The sequence below is a fragment of the Nomascus leucogenys genome, chromosome X (assembly GCF_006542625.1).
Source record: "Nomascus leucogenys isolate Asia chromosome X, Asia_NLE_v1, whole genome shotgun sequence".
Lineage (NCBI taxonomy): Eukaryota > Metazoa > Chordata > Mammalia > Primates > Hylobatidae > Nomascus > Nomascus leucogenys.
In genome coordinates this window covers 53,249,927-53,270,918 of record NC_044406.1, presented here as the reverse complement: position 1 = coordinate 53,270,918, position 20,992 = coordinate 53,249,927, and the positions used below count along the sequence as shown (strand labels likewise).

Below are 20,992 nucleotides of genomic sequence, written 5' to 3'. Positions count from 1 at the left end.
TCTACTAAAAATACAAAAAAATTAGCCAGGCGTGGTGGCGGGCGTCTGTAGTCCCAGCTACTCAGGAGGCTGAGGCAGGAGAATGGCGTGAACCCAGGAGGCGGAGCTTGTAGTGAGCCGAGATCACACCACTGCACTCCAGCCTGGGCGACAGAGCGAGACTCCGTCTCAAAAAATAATAATAATAATTAAAAAAATAAAAACTTAGTGTGATATTTTAAAGGTGAGAATCTGGGAACAGCACAGAGTCTTTCTAGAAGACTAGGGTAAAATAATGGAGTGAGACGCAAAGAATCCTCATCTAGCTCTGCTACTAGCTAGTCATGTGACTTTGGCTAGCCCCATCACCTCTCAGGAGCCTTAGTTTCTTCCTGTTTCAACACGGAATTGGTATATTCTATTAACTACTTTTAAAATTAGGAAGCAGGCATTGCATCTGAGGGAAAGACTTGATTTCTAGAGCGTGAGCAGGATACAGATGAGGAGGGAGATGAGATTGACAAAATAACAGAGTGGCTAGAAAAAAAAAAGAAGAAAAGGTCTCGGATACCAGATTTGGATGCTCTAATTGAAAGCAGAATCGCCTTGGAAGCTGGATCGAGGTCAGAATCGAGACACGTGAACCCGTCTTACTAAAATACAAAAAATTAGCCGGCGTGGTGGCGGGCTGTAGTAGCTACTCGGAGAGGCTGAGGCGGAGAATGGCGTGAACCGGGGGGAGCTTGCAGTGAGCCGAGATGCACTACTGGTGAAAGAGCAAGACTGTCTCAAAAAAAAAAAAAAAAAAAAAAAAGCAGAATGGCTTTTAGACTTCAATCCTGATTTATATTACTGAACTGTTTTTATGAGTTAATGATGAATTACATGTCAACACTGTTTATTCAAAAGAGAAGACTTCAAAAGAGCCTATTAATTTGGGGGATTTGGCTTTTGTTGATGTTTTGAACAGAATGTAGATGTTAACACAAATGTTTTCCAATCCTCAGCGTTATTGCAATTAAGCTGAAGTCAATTTCAGATGTCTGCTCAAAATACGAATGTGTGGCTGGTTCATCTGTGGTTAGAAATAGCTTGGATAGAATAGAAAGCTGAGCCAAACACCTGAGCTATGGCCACCTTTCATGTGACTTGTGTGGCTCATGGGTCTGCTGCAGAATGTGAAATCACTTGTCTCTACTGGGAAATAAGCCATATAATTCCTCACAATTCACTCTTTTATAGATTACTGGATATCATTTCACTTTTTAAGACTGTTTAATGTTTGATGATACCAATACTAGGGCCAAAATAAAAGCAATTTAATGAAAAGTTTAACAATAGCCTCATCTGTGTGAAAGATCATCTTTTACTGAATCTCCCTCAACTCCACAATTTCCATTTCTCAGACTACAAGCAGGATTGCTTGTTCACTTTTCAAATAAGCTATCTAATAAAGCAGAAGAAGGACACTGTCCTAGTCCACTGTCTGTTGTTAAAATACCACAGACCAGGTAATTAATAAGGAGGAGAAGTCTATTCAGCTCACAGTTCTGGAGGCCGAGAAGCCCCAGAACATGGCACTGGTATCTGGTGAGGCCTTAATGCGGCATCATCTCATGACAGAAGGGCAGAAGGGAGTACATGAGACAGAAAAGGAAAGAGGGGGCAAACTCCTCCCTTTTATCAGGAACCCATTCTCGAGATAACTAACAACCCACTCCTGCTATAATGGCATTAATTCATTCATGAAGGCAGAGCCCTAATGGCCCAATCACCTCTTAAAGGTTCCCTCTTAATACTGTTACTACAGCAATTAAATCTCAACATGACAAATGTAACATATTTGTTCCTGGTACAAATATATCATCCCTCTGAACTTTTACAGTGACTCTGTAAGACTATTACTCCCCACTTTTTAGATTATGATTTTTTCTTCTCTCATCCTAGTAGATATATCTTTAGAAAACAAAGTGTTTTCCAATGATAAACAATCCAATCCTTTCTCTAAATTGTAATAACTATAAAACCTCACACAAAAGACTTTTCACCACCTGCAACAGTCAAAAGTTATTTATCCAGGTCTAACAATATACTAGGCATCATAGTGAAGAAAAAGTAGAAAATAAAGAAAAGAAGAAACAAAGGGGGAAAGAAAGAAGGAAGACAGGAAGAAAACCACCTATTTGACTAACATGAAAAGATAATGTAATGTTAAAAAAAATAGGTCACAGTATTCTAATTCTGGGTAAGACGTAGTAATCGTACTTCACCCTGTCTTTCCTACTGAATGCAGCAGAAAAACCTGAACAAAGTGCATCTGAACAGCTATTTGATGACTCTGAAAAAGTAAACATTAGCAGGCAGACTAAGAATTTGGGGCTGGGCACGGTGGCTCACGCCTGTAATCCTAGCACTTTGGGAGGCCAAGGTGGGCGGATCACGAGGTCAGGAGATCGAGACCACGGTGAAACCCCGTCTCTACTAAAAATACAAAAAATTAGCCGGGCGTGTTGGCGGGTGCCTGTAGTCCCAGCTACTCGGGAGGCTGAGGCAGGAGAATGGCGTGAACCCGGGAGGTGGAGCTTGCAGTGCGCTGAGATCATGCCACTGGACTCCAGCCTGGGTGACAGAGCGAGACTGTCTCAAAAAAAAAAAAAAAAGAATTTGGGGTAACACTGAATTGGTGTTGCTCTGGTATCCCAGGACTAGACTAAAATCAGCCCAAACACAGACGTGGACACTGGGTACAGAGAGAGTTCCAGGAGAAGCCCTCTATCTCTGACTCTAAGAGTGGAAAACAAGACCTGTAATGCTTCAGAGAGAATGAAGAAAATTCCCTGGTTTTCTTTTATGTTCATTTTCTCCATTATCTCATGACCCAGCTCCCATATAACCCTGTGGTGACAGTGGGCAGGAGTGACAGCAGTGGCAACTATAGCAATTGTATAGCAAACTCTAGATACCTAAAACTCTGGGAATGGGGATTTTTTCTTTCTGGAGAAGATGTGGTCTTAAGAGGGTAGGAAGATTCCCTGTGACTTTTTGTCTTTCTTAGTCTTCCCCTTGCTCAATAAACTTTTTTTTTCAATCTTCTTTTTAATCTTGGTTTTTTCAGGGAGCTGTGAGACAATATCCAAATGTTTAACATTTCAGTCAATAGAGTTCAAAAAGGAGAGGAGAGAGAGTACAGTGGGATAAAACAGTTCTCAGAGGGGAATTTATAGCATCAGATGTTTATACTAGAAAAAGGAAAAGGCCTCAAGCTTCCACTTTAAGAAACTAAAGAACAAAACAAACCCAAAGCATGCAGCAGGACATAATAAAAATAACAAAGGTAAAAGCAGAAATTAATGAAACAACACAATGGAAACAAATCAATCAAACCAAAAGCTGTTTTTTGAAAATATTCATATCATTGACAAAACTCAAGCAAGACTGACAAAGAAAAACAAAGAAAAGACACAAATTACCAATATTAGGAATGAAACAGAGGGTATCACAGCAGATACTATGTATAACTCTACACATAACTTTGACAGCTTAGATGAAATGAACCAATTCTTCAAAAAGCACGAACTATCAAAACTCACTCAAGATGAATAGATAATCTTCCTAAAAATAAATCTCCAGGCACAGTGATTTCACTGGTGAATTCTATCAAATATTTTTAAAAGAATTCTACAGAATGTCTTCCACAAAATTGAAGTGGAGAACACATGTCCCAACTCATTTTACAAGGCTAGCATTACTCTGATGCCAAAACCAGATAAGGCCTTCACATGAAAATAAAACTACAGGACAATATCAGTCATGAACACAGATGCAAAAATCCCCAACAAAGTATTACCAAATAAAACACAACACTACATAAAAAGAATAATATGCTAACACCAAATGGTACATATCCTGACAATGGAAGCCTAGCTTAATATTCAAAAATAAATTAATCAATGAAACCCATGACATTAACAAACAAAAGAAGAAAATCCAGATGATCATATCAATTAATACAGAAAAGGAATTTAACAAAATTTAACATCCATTCACGATTTAAAAAAAAATTACAGCAATCTAGGAAGAGAAGAGAATGTCTTCAACCTGATGAAGGGGATCTACAGAAAGCCCACAATTAACATTATACTTCACGGTGAAAGACTGAGGTGCTTTCCCCCTAAGACTGGGAACAACACAACACCCAATTTCACTACCCTATTCAGCACTATACAGGTAGTCCTAGCCAGTGCAATAAGACAAGAAAGAAAGAAAAGATACAAAGATTGGACAGGAAGAAATAAACCTGTCTCTGGCCAGGCCCAGTAGCTCACGCCTGTAATCCCAGCACTTTGGGAGGCTGAGGCGAGTGGATCACCTGAGGTGAGGAGTTCAAGACCAGCCTGGCCAATGTGGTGAAACCACATCTCTACTAAAAATACAGAAATTAGCCAGGCGTGGTGGTGCGCACCTGTAGTTCCAGCTACTCAGGAAGCTGAGGTGGGAGAATCACTTGAACCCGGGAGGTGGAGGTTACAGTGTGCCGAGATTGTGCCACTGCATTCCAGCCTGGGCAACAGAAGTAGAGAAGAAAGAAAGAAAGGAAGGAAGGGAGGGAGGGAGGGAGGGAAGGGAGGGAGGGAGGGAGGGAGGAGGGAAGGAAGGAAGGAAGGAAGGAAGGAAGGAAAAACCTGTCCCTATTCACAGATGACATGATTGTTGTCTACGTAGAAAATCTCAAAGAATCGACAAAATAACACTTGAGGTTAGCAATATCACAAGATACAAAGTCAAACAACAAAAATCAATTGTATTTCTAAATATTTGCAATAAACTATTACAGAGTAAAATTAAGAAAATAAAAACATTTCCAGTAGCCCCATAAAATGAAATACTTATAAATCTAACAAAACATGTAGGGGATCTGTATACTGAAAACTAAAAAATGTTTGTGAAAGAAATCAACTAATAACCTAAATAAATGGAGAGATGTACCGTATTCATGGATTGAAAGATTCAAATATTAAAGATATCAATTCTCCCCCAAACTGATCAGTAGATGTGACATAATTGCCATCAGAATACTAGCAAGGTTTTGCAGATATAAACAAGCTGATCCTAAAATTTATATGAAATTTATACCCAAAATAATTTCGGAAAAGAAGAATAAAGTTAGAGGAATCACACTACCCAATTTTAAGACATATTACAAAACTACAGTAATCAAGACAGTATTGGTATTAGTGAAGAAATAAGCACATAAACCAATGGATCAAAATAAAGAACCCAGAAACAGATCTGCACAAAAATTTCCAATTAATTTTTGAAAATGGTATGAAAGCAACTCAGTACAGTTTATTACATGGCAAGTACACCTCAAGTATAAAGTCATTTTTAAAAACCCTGTGTGTTCTTCTCACAATTTTTTTTATTCCAGAAATTTCAGGAATGTTAAACGCATGAAGAGGGGCCTTTGGGATTCACAAAAGTGGGAAATTATTTGGCACATTGCAGCTGTTCATCCAAGCTTTTTTTCCCCTAAATTTAGAAACTAGATGAAAACTGTTCTGTTGCTTCTCATGTAACCAGTATCCTTATTAAGCACTCAGCATTGAATTTAACATTAGGTCCTGAGAAAAATAATATATAATATGAAGTAATACATTTCAAGCTTTACCACTGCTTACAAATAAATTCAAAGAAAAAAAATCAAAGTACATTTCTTACATATCAATAGTACCAAGGAAGACTAAAAGCCCTTTGTTACAGGCTCAAATGATGCAAGTTCCTTGAAATGGAAGGACATCAGGACACTTGAGGGCAGAACAAGTAGGCAGTGGGAGATTTTTTTAGGGAGGCCTAAAAACCAGCCTGGCTTGGAAAAGCATGGTAGGACACACCCACGTCCACTTGAGCTTACAGTAAATGATCTGCCTCAAATTGCCAGTGGCCAGTGGTTACTTAACGGCCACGGCTAGCAATTTGCGGGTGTCTGTCACATAAAGTCCAGTGAGAGAGACAGAGAAAATGGCTAGTCAGCCCTCTACAAGGAGCAGAAATATGTGCAAGTTGTTTTGTGGGAGGTATAACCATACCTTACATTTGCACTGTATATTACAAATCACTTCCCTAAAAGAGCAGGTGGCTTTGTTCACAGTTGGCAGATGAAAGCAGAAGTTAAGTTGCCTGAGTTTAATCCAGTTAGCAGGTGGATAATAATACTGAACATCTTTGGTTTAAGTATATGTTCAAATATTTTGTCTGCTTTAAAAATTAGGTGGCTTTTTTCTTGTTATTGAGTTTAGAGAGTTCTTTATATATTTCTTTTTACTCTCTTAGTGGGGTCTTTGGAAGAGAAGTTTTTAATTTGAATAAAGTAAAATTTATCAATTATACCTTTTACAGACCATGCTTTTGGTGTCATATTCAAGAAATCTTTGCCTAACTCAAGTTCACAAAGATTTTCTCCCATGTTGTCATCAAGAAGTTTCATATTTATAGGCTTTAAATTTAGGTCTATGATCTATTTTAAGTTCATTTCTGTTTAATAAAGTATTTGCCTTTGATAGAAGGAAGAAAGAGAAGTCTGAGACAGTAGGGGAGGGAGGTAGTGCTAGTATCAATAAGCATTGGAAAATGAGCCTTTGATATTCCCAGGGATGCTGATTTACTCACTTCTATGAACTTCCAATGAATCTGCATATGCCACATTCTGTAGCTAAACAGCCTAATACACTTGGCTAGCAACCTGGAGTCCAGCATCTAATCAGAAGGCACCCAGCAAACATCCTGGAAAATTAAACTCCCATCTCCAATACGCCCTCCCAAACCAGCTCTGTAGTGCATTGCCTGCATAGTGGCTACCGACAATTCCTCCCACCCTGCCCATGCATATAAGAGGTAGACTCCATCCACCACCACCACCATCCCAAACATGGGCCTGCCTTGTGATTTTTCTTTGACTAATAGAATGTAACAGAAGTGATGCTGTGACAGTTCTGGATCTATGCCTTAAGTGTCGTGGTAGCTTTGGCTTTTGTCCACTGGGAGGCCAGCTGCACGTAATGCCAGCTTCCTGCTGGAGAGTAAGGCAACATGGGGAGACGGAAAAGAGCTAAACTGCAGACTGCAGAGAGGCAGAGAGAGGGACCAGCCATCCCAGTGATTTCAGTCATCCCAGATGAAGTGTCAGACACAGACACATGAGTGGAACCATCCCAGATCCTCTAGACCCAGATGAGTCACCCCAGACAACACCATGTGAACCAGAGATGAGCCGTCCCCCAAAGCCCTACCCAAACTGCAGGATCATGAGTAAATACATAGTTGTCACTTATTTAAACCACTAAGTTTTGGAGTGGTTTCTTACGCATCAAAAGATAAGTGAAACAACCTCCAAGTGTCCATCATAGAAGCCTTCTTTACAGTTCATTCAGTGACCTGGAGAGTTCTATTCAGCAGGAGTCAATTCAGCAGTACAAAGAACTCTGGACCAGAAACCAAAATCCTGGGTTAAGTTCCAGCTTAGCCATTGTCTGAGTTCCCCCAAAAGCATACTCTAAGACAAAGTACAAGTAGTTCATTTGGGAAGCAATCCCAGGAAGCACAGTGATGGACTAGAGCAGAGAGACAGAGAAGGGAAGAAAGACAATAAGGGTACTGCTCACTGGGCAACTGCTGTGAGTCACTGTTGCGGGCAATTGGGGCTCCATCCTACTGGGGACTCTTTCTCTCTCCCTGGCATCCAAATACTACCCTTACATAACTTCTTTCCCCATTGAGGCTACTCTTAAATGTTCATTTTAACTTTATTTCATCCAGAAATAAATGGCAGTAGAATGGCTGGCTGGTGAGAGAATGATCCCTGCCAGTCATGAGCTCTCAGAGACAGCCTTGCTTCTGCAGCTGTTTCATCAGAGACAATATTCCATCCTCTTATTCAAACTCTTCTATGCAGACCCCAAAAGGAAGATCCTAGGCAGAGTCCATGGCACCCATAATCCCCAGGCCCTCTGCCTTTCATTAGCAAAGACAATTAAAACAGCATGTGGCTTGTGAAATATCAATTGTGGTCCTACTTTAGAGAGCCAACAAAAATAAACTTAAAAGAAAAGCTTTGTAAATGAAGGCATTACTCTGGTCCAAGGGGAAAATAATATTTTTCCAATTTAGTCTCCTTCTATTGTTTAATACTACGAAGGGCCAAAGTGTGTCCCCTGCCCATTGCCCAGAGATGGGAGAGAAGAGAAACAGAAAAAAGACAAGCACCTAAATCTGAGGAGGTCAGCCCAAAGCAGGGGACCTCAATAAATGCCAAGTCCTGTTCTCACCAAGGGGCAGTCTCAAAGCTCTGTAGCCTGACTGTCCCCAGTCAACACAGACAGACAAAAAGAGGGCTAGCCTTTAACGCAAAACCAGACAGTGGAACAAAAGCAATTTGTGATGTGGCATGTGGTCCTTCAAATGCTTAACTCTCCTCTATAGAGGTCAAATGGGACACAGAGAAAATCTAAGAAAGGAAAGGAGGATTCAGTAAGACTTTCAGCAGAAGACTCCAGACCAAGACACTGGCGGATGCCACATGGCCTCAGAGAGCTATGAGCATGGGAGGGAGACACTGAGCTGGAGAAGAGCTCTCTCTTGCATCAAGTTCACATTTGAGGGTTATCAAATTGCCTCTGCTCCCTGGCAAAGGAGATGATTCCACTCCTTTACAATTTGGTTCAGAAGGCAAAAACAAATCAAGAACCCATCTATCCACATCAGCTCTTGAGGCTTCACCTCCATTTAAACAAAGATAGAGTAAAGATCTAGGCAAGACTATTTCAAAGGTCTACCCCATGTTCTCAAACCTGCCCAACAGAACAGTCTACAAACTTTTAAAACAGTGTTTTTCAATGTGGGCGCTATGGGCATTCTGAGGGAGCCAATTCTTTATTGTGCAGGCCTGGCCTTCTCTATCATTATGACAACCCAAATCACTACCATACATTTCCAAAGTCCCCATAGGCAATGGCATGGAAATTTAACAAAGACATCTTAAATCCATTTATGCCCCGCCCACACATACATTTGTGGGTATTTTTTTTCTTTATAATTGAGGTAAACATATATAGTAAACTGCACAAATCTTAAGTGTATACAGCTCCATACATTCTATGTATGTGCATACCCATGAGACCTCCCAACCCAGATCAAGATACAGAATACTGCTGGCACCCTTGAAGACCCCCCTGTGGCCCCTCCCAGTGGCTACCCCATAAAGACAACTGCTATTCTGACTTGTAACACCATGGACTAGTTTTGCATGTTGTTGTTGAACTTTGTAGAAATGGAATTGCCATGTGTACTCTTTTGTGTCTGGTTTATTTCACTGAACATTATGTCTGTGAGATTCATCCCTGTTGTTACATGTAGCAATACATTCCTTTTTTACCTTTTTTGTTTCAGAATCATAAGCACAGAAAAGTGTCCAGAAGTTTATATCAAACTACTGAGGGGCAACTTCAGAAAAAGAGAATGGAATCAAGAGGAAAATGAAGGGTGGGCCTGCTTTCAATTTTTTATGCCTGTATTTGAATATTCTCATAATGAGCATGTTTTATTTTTATAATTTTATTTTAAAGGGACTCACTCTATCACCCAGTCTGCAGTGCAGTGCATGATCACGGCTCACTGCAGCCTTGACCGCCTGGGTTCAAGCGATCCTCCCACCTCAGCCCCTGAGTAGCCAGGACTACAGGTACACCTGACTAATTTCTTTTCTTTTTTTTTTTTTTTTTTTTTTTTTCAGAGATAGGTTCCCACGATGTTGCCCAGGCTGGTCTCGAACTCCTGGGCTCAAGCGATTCTCTCGCCTAGGCCTCTCAAAGTGCTGGGATTACAGGTGTGAGCCACTGTGCTCAGCCTATATATTTTTTTATTTTTTGCAAAAAATGTTGGAAAAAAAGTGGTCAGCCTATAATTTTTGAAAGCCTTGTTAAAGTACATTCATCAGAGGATATTTTCAGCTCATCTGCAATATCAAATGGGCCATTTTACAGATATGTGTAGCATTCAGACCACCAAGCCAAGAAAAGTAAACTATAATATCTATTAACTGCCCACCAAAAAAGTATAGAAATGGAAGTTGTCGGTTGTCTCATCTATTTTCACTGAAAATCAAGGTCTGCATGGCTTTCTCAACCCTCATTCCTCTCCTCAGCGGCCAGCCCATGGAGGAAGTAGAATAACCCAGTGCTTCCTCCCAACTCACCCTCAAGCCTCACTATCACTGAGAATTTCAAACTAAGTGACAACACAGCAGGTACATATCTTCACAGAGTAAACACCAAAAAGTGTTCACATACAGGCCCATGGCTGTGACACCACTAGCCCTGGAAGGCAAAGGAAGAAGGTCTGGAATGGGAGGGAGTGAGCTGAGCTTTGAGAAGGAAGGCACAGCCTCCTCATGCTGAGAGCCACAGCTTCCCTCCTATCTGAATGTGTCCTGAGGCTTCCCATGGAGAAAAACGTCACTCACTCAAATGAAAGCCATTTGGACTTGGCTGGCCTGAAAAGATGAGTTTGGAATTTGGATGAGAAAATTTTACAGAAGAGAGTATTCTGAAAGGAAGCAACGTGAAGAGGAGAGAGGAACACCCCAAGGGCTGCTTCCCAGCTTTCTTTACATTTTAATACACAAAAACACGTTTTAAAGAACACATGTTGGCAATACCCGAAAGTTGGTGGCTTTCAACTCAAAAAAAACTTCCTTTAACCAAGACACAATTACTAGAGAGACAGATGTGGGACAGATGATGTTACCCAAAGGTTGGGTTTTTTTTTCTTCCCCACTTCTACCTCCCCAAGCCTGCAGTGGTCACTGCCACCAGTAAATGCTTCAGGAAATTCAATGTCATGTTCCCAAATGTCTTGTCCTGAAACCAAAAACACAGTGTTCACCGAAATCAGTGAAACCCCATCTATACTAAAAATACAAAAATCAGCTGGGTGTGGTGGTACACACCTGTAATCCCAGCTACTCAGGAGGCTGAGGCAGGAGAATCTCTTGAACGTTGGAGGTGGTGGTTGCAGTGAGCCGAGATCATGTCACTGCATTCCAGCCTGGGTGACAGAGCAAGACTCGGTCAAAAAAAAACAAAAAGTAAAAGAACAGAGAAAAAAAAATACCATTGCTGAGTTGGAAACTACTACTTACCCAACTCCCTGAAAAGGTGAGACCCCCTTTAAGTGCTGTTAACAGTTCAGTCTTCCTGACATCCCCAATTCATGGAGCTTGAGGGGCTTAATGTGAGGGGCTGTGTGTTTTCCTTACTGGTCTCACTCTCACTCATCTCGCAAGGTGCTGCCTCCCCGCTAATCCCAGTGGCATTGATTTCTGGTATGAAGATAAGAAGTCCCTGTGTCTTTAAGAGCTGATCAGTTCCAGGAATTCTCAGCCCCAGGAGTCTTGCCAGAGTGGCAGGAGCAGCCCTGATCACACTAGCCTGGTTTTCTTGACAGCTAAAGTTATTCATAAGGTATTAATACATCTTAGCTGCAGGGAAAAGCCATGCAAGGCCCCTGTTACCAATCAGCCTGAAGATGTGCTTTGCTGCTGCTCAAGGCTAAGCCAGGCAGGGGCTGTATTCCTGGCAGAAGGGCTTAAAAGGAGATGAAGTCAAGGGAGGTTGCATTTGTTTTTGAGTTAGAGAAGGGAGGAAAAACCTAACCTATGGGCTGTACATTCTTATCTCAGGAATGTTGGGGACTTAGGAAAGGAAGGTCAGAGGATTCAGTGATGAAAGCAAAGCCAACAGGAAAAGGGAGAGGAGGGGAAGTGAGCCATTGTGTGGCAGTTATAAACAGGCAAGCCACTCTGTCTTGGCCAAGGGCTGAACTCATTCATCAGACCAGTACTTCCTAAATTTCATCATGTAGAAGAATCATTGGAAGGATCTTGTTAAAATGAAGATGCTGATTCAGTAGGTCTTTGGTTCGGGCCTGAGCTTCTGCATTTTTAACGTGCTCCCAGGTGACCCAAGAGTTCACCACAGATGCTGCTGGCATGCAAGCACAGCTTTTTGTTTTGTTCTTTTACAGAGTCACAAGCTCTAAAAGAATATGGGGTCCATAGCTTGTCCCACTTGGGGTTAAGCTACTGACATCCAGGACTACATAGATAGAGTTCAGGGAGTTCCCTGCACTACAGCACCCACTGTCACACCCTCAAAAAGAGCAAGTGGGGTCTCAAATCTAGCCTGCCCTCCACTCTCCAAGTCTTGAATCCTTGGACTCAAGGCCTCAAGTCCTTGAGTCTTGGGCCTGCCTCTATCCTTTTCTTGCCCAAAGTCTGTCTCCTGACCAAGCCCTGTGTCCACAGATCTACATGTGCCCAGATGGGGGCCTCTTTTTCTAATTCACCCAAAGGTGCTTTATGCACTAGTGGTGGCCCTGCAGCCAGCATTGAGAGGTGGCCAGGCACCATTGGCTGACTCTGGCTAGTATCCTGCCACAGTTGAACCTTGAAAGCACTATACTAAGAGAAAGAAGCCAAACACAAAAGGATAAATACTGTGTAATTCCATTTTTATGGAAGGTCAATTGTAGGCAAATCTATAGAGGCAGAAAATAGATTAGTGGTTGCCTAGGGGTGGGGGATTAAGAAATGATGGCTAAGGGGTTTGGAGTTTATTTGGGGGGCAATGAAAACATTCTAAAATTGGTTGTGGTGATGAACGCACAACTCTGTGAATATGCTAAGACCATTGAATTGTACAGTTTAAATGAATGAGGTATGGTACATGAATTGTATCTCAATAAAACTGTTATGAATGTAATCACAAATCAGTTGAGGAGCTCAAAGCAAGTGGTATGGAGAGGAGGCATTTGGGACTCTGACAACCTCAAAAGAGGGCAAGGACTGACAGTGAGGCAGCAACTTCTCAGAACTCTTGAAAAACATCCAAACAGCTCTAGATATGAGATGCTGAGAGTACAGCCAAGTGTCAATATAAAGAAGAGCCCTGAGATACACCCTGGACAGGGGCTCAGTGAACAATGCTGTATTCGTCCATTTTTGCACTGCTATAAAGAAATACTTGAGACTGGGTAACTTATAAAGAAAAGAGGTTTAACTGGATCACGGTTCTGCAGGTTGTACAGGAAGTATAGTAGCTTCTACCTCTGAGGAGGCCTCAGGAAACTTACAATCAAGGCAGAAGGCGAAGGAGAAGCAGAGCAGGAGCGAGAGAGATGAAGGAGGTGCTACATACTTTCAAAACAACCGGGTATTATGATAACTTACTATTGCAAAAATAACACCAAAGGGGATGGTGCTAAACCATTCATGAGAAATCCGCCCCCCATGATCTAATCACCTCTGGCCAGGCCCACCTCCAGCACTGAAGATTACATTTCAACATGAGATTTGGGTGGGGACACAGATCCAAACCATATCAAATGCTCAGTGCCATTCATTCTTGCCTGCCTATCTCTGGTTCCCCACAGGATGCCTGACATGCGGGGACCACTCAAAAATTGAATTCAATGCATGCCTGTGAAGTGAAAGGAATTATATAGCCACTAGACTGAGCTCTACTCCCAACTCTGGTTTTAACTCTCTGTGTGACCCCAGACAAATCCCTTCATCTTGCTGAGCCTCAGAGGCTCCTCCCTAAAATGCAGGGCAAGTTACCGTCTCAGGCATCCTCCCAGTCTGAGGTTCCCTGGTTCCATGAATTAGGCAACCCATGCAAGGGAGCCTGGGTGTGGAACAGAGAAACTCCTGCAGAAATCTAGATAAAGACCAAGACACCCACCCAGAGGCTCAGAACTGGCCAGAGGCATGCCCTCCCAGCAAATGTCACTCCACAGATCCACTGAGAGCCTCCCAGAAGTCAGGCTCTCTGCTAGACCATGAGAATACAAAAATGAACAAGATCCCACAACCTACTCACGTGGCTGGGGGCATCAGATCCATGAATAGGTAATGGTGCAGCACCATTACCCTACCCCTTGGAAAGCTGAATTAAAATCTAAGTGGAAACAGAATTTCAGTGTTGGGGATTGAAAGGAATTGGAGCCTTGATCTGACTAATACTGAGTCAGCACCAATATGTCTGTCAGAGTTCCTATAAGGAATTGCCACTTTGTGGGCAGAATCTCAGAAGGTGGAGGATGTAGCCGCTCCACCACTTCCTCACCACTCCACAATGGGACTGCCAAACCTTGGCTTAATTCTCACCCTGTGGCCCTAATTTAACCGTGTTTGCGAACAATCTTGGATCATTGGGATTGGCGGGGTCATTCAGCTCAGCCACCCACACAATAAGTGGCAGGCGGGGGTCATCCATTAGCGGATCATGGGGTGTAATCAGCATTGAGGAGATTCTCATTAAGTACTACTGGATGTACATTGCAAACAGCTAGTGATAGCAGGGGAAATGAGCTGCTAGTACATGTGACTACACTACAGGTCACTGTAAGAGTGGGACAGAAGAAATATTGCAATGATATTTCAAGGCCAAGGCAGAAAGTCTGTCCCCAGATTCTATGTTTGGATCTATTACTCAGAAGAAAGTTTGAAAATCATTATGCTCAATTTACAACCCCAAACCTCTGGGATAATCCAAGCCATTATGTCCAAACCCATTTATCTTCTCCCTGGAGAACAATGCATAAAGAAGCATCCAGTGTGAGCTAAGGATTACGGGTGAGTGAATCATTCAGCTCGGGAATGAGTACTCCAGAGGTTTCTGAGGTCAGAATGTGCCAGACACCCATAAGATCCAGGTGCTACCAATTATCATCTGGAAAACTTGGGAGCTTAGCAGTGCTACCAAGGACTTTTCTCTTGCACAAGCTTTTCCTCTAAATCTTTATCTGCACATCCTGCCCCCAGAACTCCCTTGAGTTTCTAAGTCTCTTAGAATAATGTCTTAGGGTGATTTGACATCCAAGAGCCTTCGCAATTAACTATGCCCTGATTCGTTGCCTGTCCAAATTGACAGATTTCCTTTGACATTCAGCTATCTTGCAATCCGTTTTCTCATGGAAGTGTCATCTTGGAAATTCTGGTTAAATCCTACAGGGGATATTTGAGATGGAATGCTTTGATTCAAAATTACTCCAATCAATTAATCCACAAATACTGACTGAAGATCCTCCCCCAAGTCACACTGTACTAAGTGGGGCAGGGGGGTACAGCAAGTTACCCAGCCCAGCCCTGAAGGCAATTACAATTTACGATTACATCTCTTTTGCTTGGTACTGCTTTTTAAATGAAAATAACTGGCCGGGCGCGGTGGCTCAAGCTTGTAATCCCAGCACTTTGGGAGGCCGAGGCGGGCGGATCACAAGGTCAGAAGATCGAGACCATCCTGGCTAACATGGTGAAACCCCGTCTCTACTAAAAATACAAAAAAAAAAAAATTAGCCGGGTGTGGTGGCGGACGCCTGTAGTCCCAGCTACTCGGGAGGCTGAGGCAGGAGAATGGCGTGAACCCGGGAGGCGGAGCTTGCAGTGAGCCGAGATTGCGCCACTGCACTCCAGCCTGGGGGACAGAGCAAGACTCCATCTCAAAAAAAAAAAAAAAAAAAAAAGAAAATAACTGGAAACTATACACCTGGCTGTAACTGGAAAGGCCACCTGCTCACTGGTTCAATCAAAGTTTACCTACTGTGGTAATTTCATCTTACTCTGTATGTTGATTTTTCTGCCCATTAAGTGTATATTTTCTCATAGAATTCATGAAGATGCTCTAGTAACTAGTGGTTTTGAATTGGGATAGAGCCGTCTCCCCAGAAAAAGGATACTCACACAGATTCTTGTCTCCAATTTCAAAACATTCTTAGAGAAGCCCACACATCCTCTACTTTCATTTTTCTTGGGCCTTTAGTGCCACCATCTCCGCACCAGCAAGTCTCAGCATCATTCTTCAACAACCAATCCCAGTGTTCCCACATAGCTCCTCTCTGTGCTCCCCGGGCCTGTCAATCCAACTGCATTATAACATTAACCACCTGAAATAACTATGTCTCTATTTCCCCATAAGACAGAAAGCTACGAGAGAGAAGAAATTGCATAACTTCTTCATCGTGGTCTCCCAAGCACATAAATGCTTCATCATTCAGTGTTCACTTTAAAAATAAGTCTCTCGGCACAGCCCCGGTTTTATTAGAAAAGGTAGAAACTGATTCTGTTTCAGAACTAAACCCAAATTTCCCAGAGATTCAGGCTTAAAAGACCACCCTCCTAAAACAAATGGCCCATAAAAGTTAGCAGTTAAGACATCACACAGTCAAGAACTGAGGGGCTGGTTTGAGAAACTCCCTATGAATTGGAACTTGGGAGAGGTTATTATTCACACTGCTATTTTGGAAGCGAATCTCTAACCTGGGCATTAATCATAACTTGCCTGCTACAAATTCATACTATGCTATAGCCTGGCAAAACTAAACCTTCTTCTGTTCAAATTCTCTCTTCACTTTCAATTACCAATTTCAGTTGTGTTCTCTGAAAGGGGAATTGATGTAGACACATATTTGCGTTTACTAAGGAAACCATTCAACCACTTGGGAAAGGCACAGATCAAGGTGGCCAACAAAAATAATAAATGCAAACTCCAGCTTGCGGTTGCAGTCAGTCTCTCATCTTACAGCCCCCAACAGAGAAGGTTATTGCTTAAACAGAGAGTGTTCGTAGATTTAAAAGGAACCTCTGTATCCAGTAAGCCATCATTTCTATGTACGTAGATTCATGGTGGCACAAAGCCCTGTGTACCTGTGCACGTTTCCCTCAGCTCCTTTCCTGTCCAATGGCCCATCACTGGAGTTACAGGCACTGTAATCCATTATGCACAAATATCCATGTGGTACCAAGTGCTCTGCTAGGCACTGTGGGAAATACAAATAAGGGTAAGACATAGCACAGGCCCTGCCTCCAAGGGCTTAAAATCTACAAGAAGAAGAAGAGTGCATAAATTATGATAATATACAGCATTATCAAATATGTGATATATGTGATAAATATAAGAGACATGAGTGAGACCAAGGGTATTAAAAGGAAGGCACGTTGCTTCCCATTGGAGCGATCAAGGAAAGGTCTCATCAAAGTGGGGGTGTTGCTGGATGATGGGCAGAATTTGGACAAATGGCCAGGGGTAAGGATTCCAGGTACAGAAAGCAGCATCTGCCAAGAAGGAAAATGTGACTCAGGTTCTGTAAGGATAGGATTTTAGGAAATCAGGGGGAAAAGACTGGAAAATTAGGCTAGAAGCAAACTGTGTAGTCCCCTAAAAACAACTGAGAACTTTTAACTTGGGAGAGAACAGGGAGCTGCTGCCCTAAGTTTTTGAGTAGGGGAGTGATGTGATAAAAAACAGTACTAAAGTCAATGGACTTAAAAGACCATTATCTAAAGTGAGAAAGTACAATGAGCTAGAATTAGAGAGACCAAAAGTGAGAATGTTATAGCAATAATTTAAAAGAGAAAAGCAGCACTTTGGTTATGGTACAAGGACTGATGAGGTGGGAAGATGTGAAGACGCTGCTTTAACGATGGTTTCTGGTGTCTCATTCAGCTCCCAAATCTGTGAAATGAGTAGTAACTAACAAACAACATCGTACTGTACTGAAAGTGTTATCAGTGAAGAAAATGCCAGAGGAAAATGACCTGCTCTCCCCAGCATATTTCCTTTTCATTGCAGAGTACTTTTGTCAGCTGATTCCACGTTTTAAATCTAAATAGGAATTCCTAGCCTGTTCCCAGTGAGACCTTAATTATATAACCTGAGCTAGGTGCTCCATTCCTAGTACTTATCTCCAAATGTGGTATTTCAAAAGACTGCTTCAGCTGATGTAGTCTGGTTTGGCTTTTAGCAAACCTCACTTGGTTTTCGTGACTAGTAAAACCACGCCACTTTACCGGTTTTCTCCAGATGTAAGATTCACGAAGCCTTTCTTTGAGGCCATGGTACTCATTCTCCATCTTCAGCCTTGTTTGCAGAAGGAGGCAGAGTGAACCGCCACAATCTCACATGCAAATACAGCTCTAAGAATTATTTTAAGAACAGAATCAAAATTCTCATCTGTTATAAGCATACAAACACAGTCAAACACAAACAACTTTTCTACAAATTTTCCATACACTTCATGTGGGTTTTCATAGACACTGCATCTTCGCTAGGCTGCAAAAAATAGATCAGAGAGCCAGAAAAGCTGCGTTAAATTCTAAGATGGAAGAACTCCAGAGACCTTCTAGGAGTGGGAATGAGAATGATTTACTCTCATTCTGACAGATTTGCTGTTCACGTGCAGATGGTTACATAATCGACTTGCTGATGGGGCCCTAGATCTCCATCTTCTTTCAGAAGTTCCAGATTCAAGGCCTTCACTTTCTCTCTTACTGGAGATATGATGTCCACTTGCTAAGAGAGTGTCTCTGAAATGACCTTTAAAATTTGTCACCCAGCACTTAGAGTGAACTCAGCCTATGTGATTTGCTTTCAGACCCAAGGGCCTAGAGAGTTTCCCCTCTCCAGCCTTCCAAAGCCTCTGGCTTGGACTGAAATCCCCTCCTCTGGATCTCACAACCTCAGCGGAGCACACTTCCCAAGAGACCCCATTGAGCCATGCCAAAAGGAGGCTCAAGAGGAGTGTTTATCAAGCAGCTCCAATCGGCTTCAGCTCATTTGTGGTCTGAGCAGAGCCGCAGGGCAGGTTAGGAGTCAGTGGAGGTGGTGGCAAGCAGGAACATGGTGGCTAAAAGTTGGGAGCAGCTTGCAGGCTGGGAGAGGGAGCCAGGAAAGCCAGGGATAGGTCCCAAAAGACAGGTGGTAGTGAATGCCCAAACTGGCAAACTCATGATTCTGTGGCTGGGCCCGGGTAGCAAGCTATACTATATAAAGGTGGAAGATGAGAGAAAGGAGAGGGGAGAGCAGGGGACGAGAAGGGAGGGAGGTCGGATGGAAAAGGAGAAGGGGTCCCCAGCTTGAGAAAGGCTCAACTAGAAGTTGAGGTTCCCAGGCAGCTCACAGGCACCTCCCAACTCAGTGCGGAAAAGCTACCTCTAGCTTCTCACCTTATTTGCCTGCTCCCAGAAAGCTGCTTCTGGGACACTTAATGACTTCCCCTTCCCCTATAGGTTCATTTTAACCTGATTCCTGCTAAACGGGGTGGGAGAGGAGGTATTAACACACCATGGGAATGACAGTTGCCTGGCAGTAAGGATAAAATTTCCTTTCCACTTTACCCTGAATCAGTTCGTACAAAGCAGCTGAAAACTTAAGAGTCAGCTCAAGACAAATGTTCCTGTTTATTAATTTACAAATTTGTTTTATTCATTCATTTATTTAGGTGCGTGCAGAGAATTTCCCGCAGCCATCCCTACATCTCCCAAGCACACTGCTAGAAAGATGGACATCCTCTATCCTTCTACCAGAACTCAGTAGGTTCATTTCTCATACCCCAGATTTAAGCTGCCCACAGTGTTGAACGCAGAGCCAAATATTTGCACGCCCTATAGCCGACGTCACCCACTTTCCCATTAACACTAAATTAAAACGCATCCATGGATTTCCTCTCCATTCCGAGGCAACAGGAGTGCATGGCACATTGCCCTACTCCCCTGAAGCTCTTCGCTAACCTAAGACTCCAGGGTGAGGAAGTTAGCTGGAGCTTTTTAAAGTGCATCTCCAAAGAGAATTTTGCTCATACCATAAGAGCCCCCAAGAAACACCAGGGCCCCCTTAGATGCCGGAGACCACGCCCTCCAGGAATAAGCCGCACCCTCTGCCCAGCAGAGCCTTGCGCGAGTAGCCCTCTTTCCCTGGGGCTAATCAAGTGCATGCCACATGTCACCACTCTCAGCTGGTAATTCTTCCTCAGAGGCGCAGACTTTCTCGGAATCCCCAGCAGGGGGGGTTAAGAGATTCAGGGGAGGCCCCGCCCGTGCCTTCCACAAAAGTCGCTTTACCGTGGCTCCTGTCCTGCGGCCCCAAGGGGGTAGCCTGGGACGTGTAGTGGGAGGGCATAGAGGCTCCTTCCAGGACAAGCTGCCAGCCTCCAGTGGGCAACCATGTGAGAGGCAAAATTCTGGGTGTGAGAAAGTAGCAAACTAGTCTGCGGCCAAACTTTCTCTCTGGAGCCTCCTACACCGAAAAGGGTTTGATTGGAACTCTGAAAGCCCGGACGCAGAAGGTGCTTGGGCTTCCGTCGCCGCGAGGGCGCCCAGCGCCTGGAGATGGGACAGTCAGTTCTTCCCTGCGCGTGCCCAGACACCAGCCCCGACCCGCATAACCCCCACCCTCGGGCTGCGAAAGAGGAGTTCTGCGCAAACAAAGGGCGCCCCCGGCACCTCCCTCTAGCCCGAGCGAAGGGTCCCAACGGCGACTCCGGGGGTCTTTGGTGCCCAGCTGAGGAGGCAGCCACGCCTCCGATCCTACCTGGGAAGCTGCGGCTGGGCGGGACGCGCAGCAGTAGCAGCAGCAGAGGCGGCAGCAGCAGCAGCGCCGGCCGATGTGCGGGGCTCCCCATGGCGAGCGGGCGCTTAGCTCGCCTCGGCAGCGCAGCGCGCTTCCCGGGGGCGGGAGGAGACCAAAGAGACCAGGGGACTGCGTGCTAGCGGGCGGGCGAAGGCCGGCCTGGAAAACTCCTCCTCCCGCCTCTTTCCCTCCCTCCTTCCCGCCTGGGGCCTGCCCTCCTTTCTCCGCCCCCCTGGAACACTGCGCGGTTCGGGGCTCTGACCCACCCACCTCCTCCTTTTGTGCCGGCGCTTTTTCTGGCCAGAGAGCGCTGGAGGCATGCCCCAGCAGAGCGAAATATCCTGGAGTATCTTTCTTTGCTCCAATTTGCGCGCCCCCTCACCCGGAATACACACACGGGTGGTTCAACAGCCTCGAGCATCCCAGACGTCTAGAAAGATACCATCTGCAGAAAGCTGCGTGAGTCACACGGAAACAGAAGGGGCAACCGAGAGGATTCAGAGGGCGCACTGCGGCCGGATACTATGGCCACATTCTCTGTTTTGATCCTCAGGACC

General features: G+C 43.7%; 1 protein-coding gene across 3 annotated transcripts in view; it reads right to left on the bottom strand.

The window, feature by feature from the left end:
• SRPX (sushi repeat containing protein X-linked) overlaps positions 1 to 20,675 on the bottom strand; it is an 87,715-nt gene extending 67,040 nt beyond the window's left edge. For all 3 annotated transcript variants that reach the window (XM_030807220.1, XM_030807221.1, XM_030807219.1), the window contains exon 1: positions 20,397 to 20,675. In XM_030807220.1, the coding sequence (XP_030663080.1) occupies positions 20,397 to 20,487 (91 nt within the window). In that variant the 5' untranslated portion in view covers positions 20,488 to 20,675. The remainder of the gene's footprint in view (positions 1 to 20,396) is intronic.
• Positions 20,676 to 20,992: the final 317 nt, after the last annotated feature.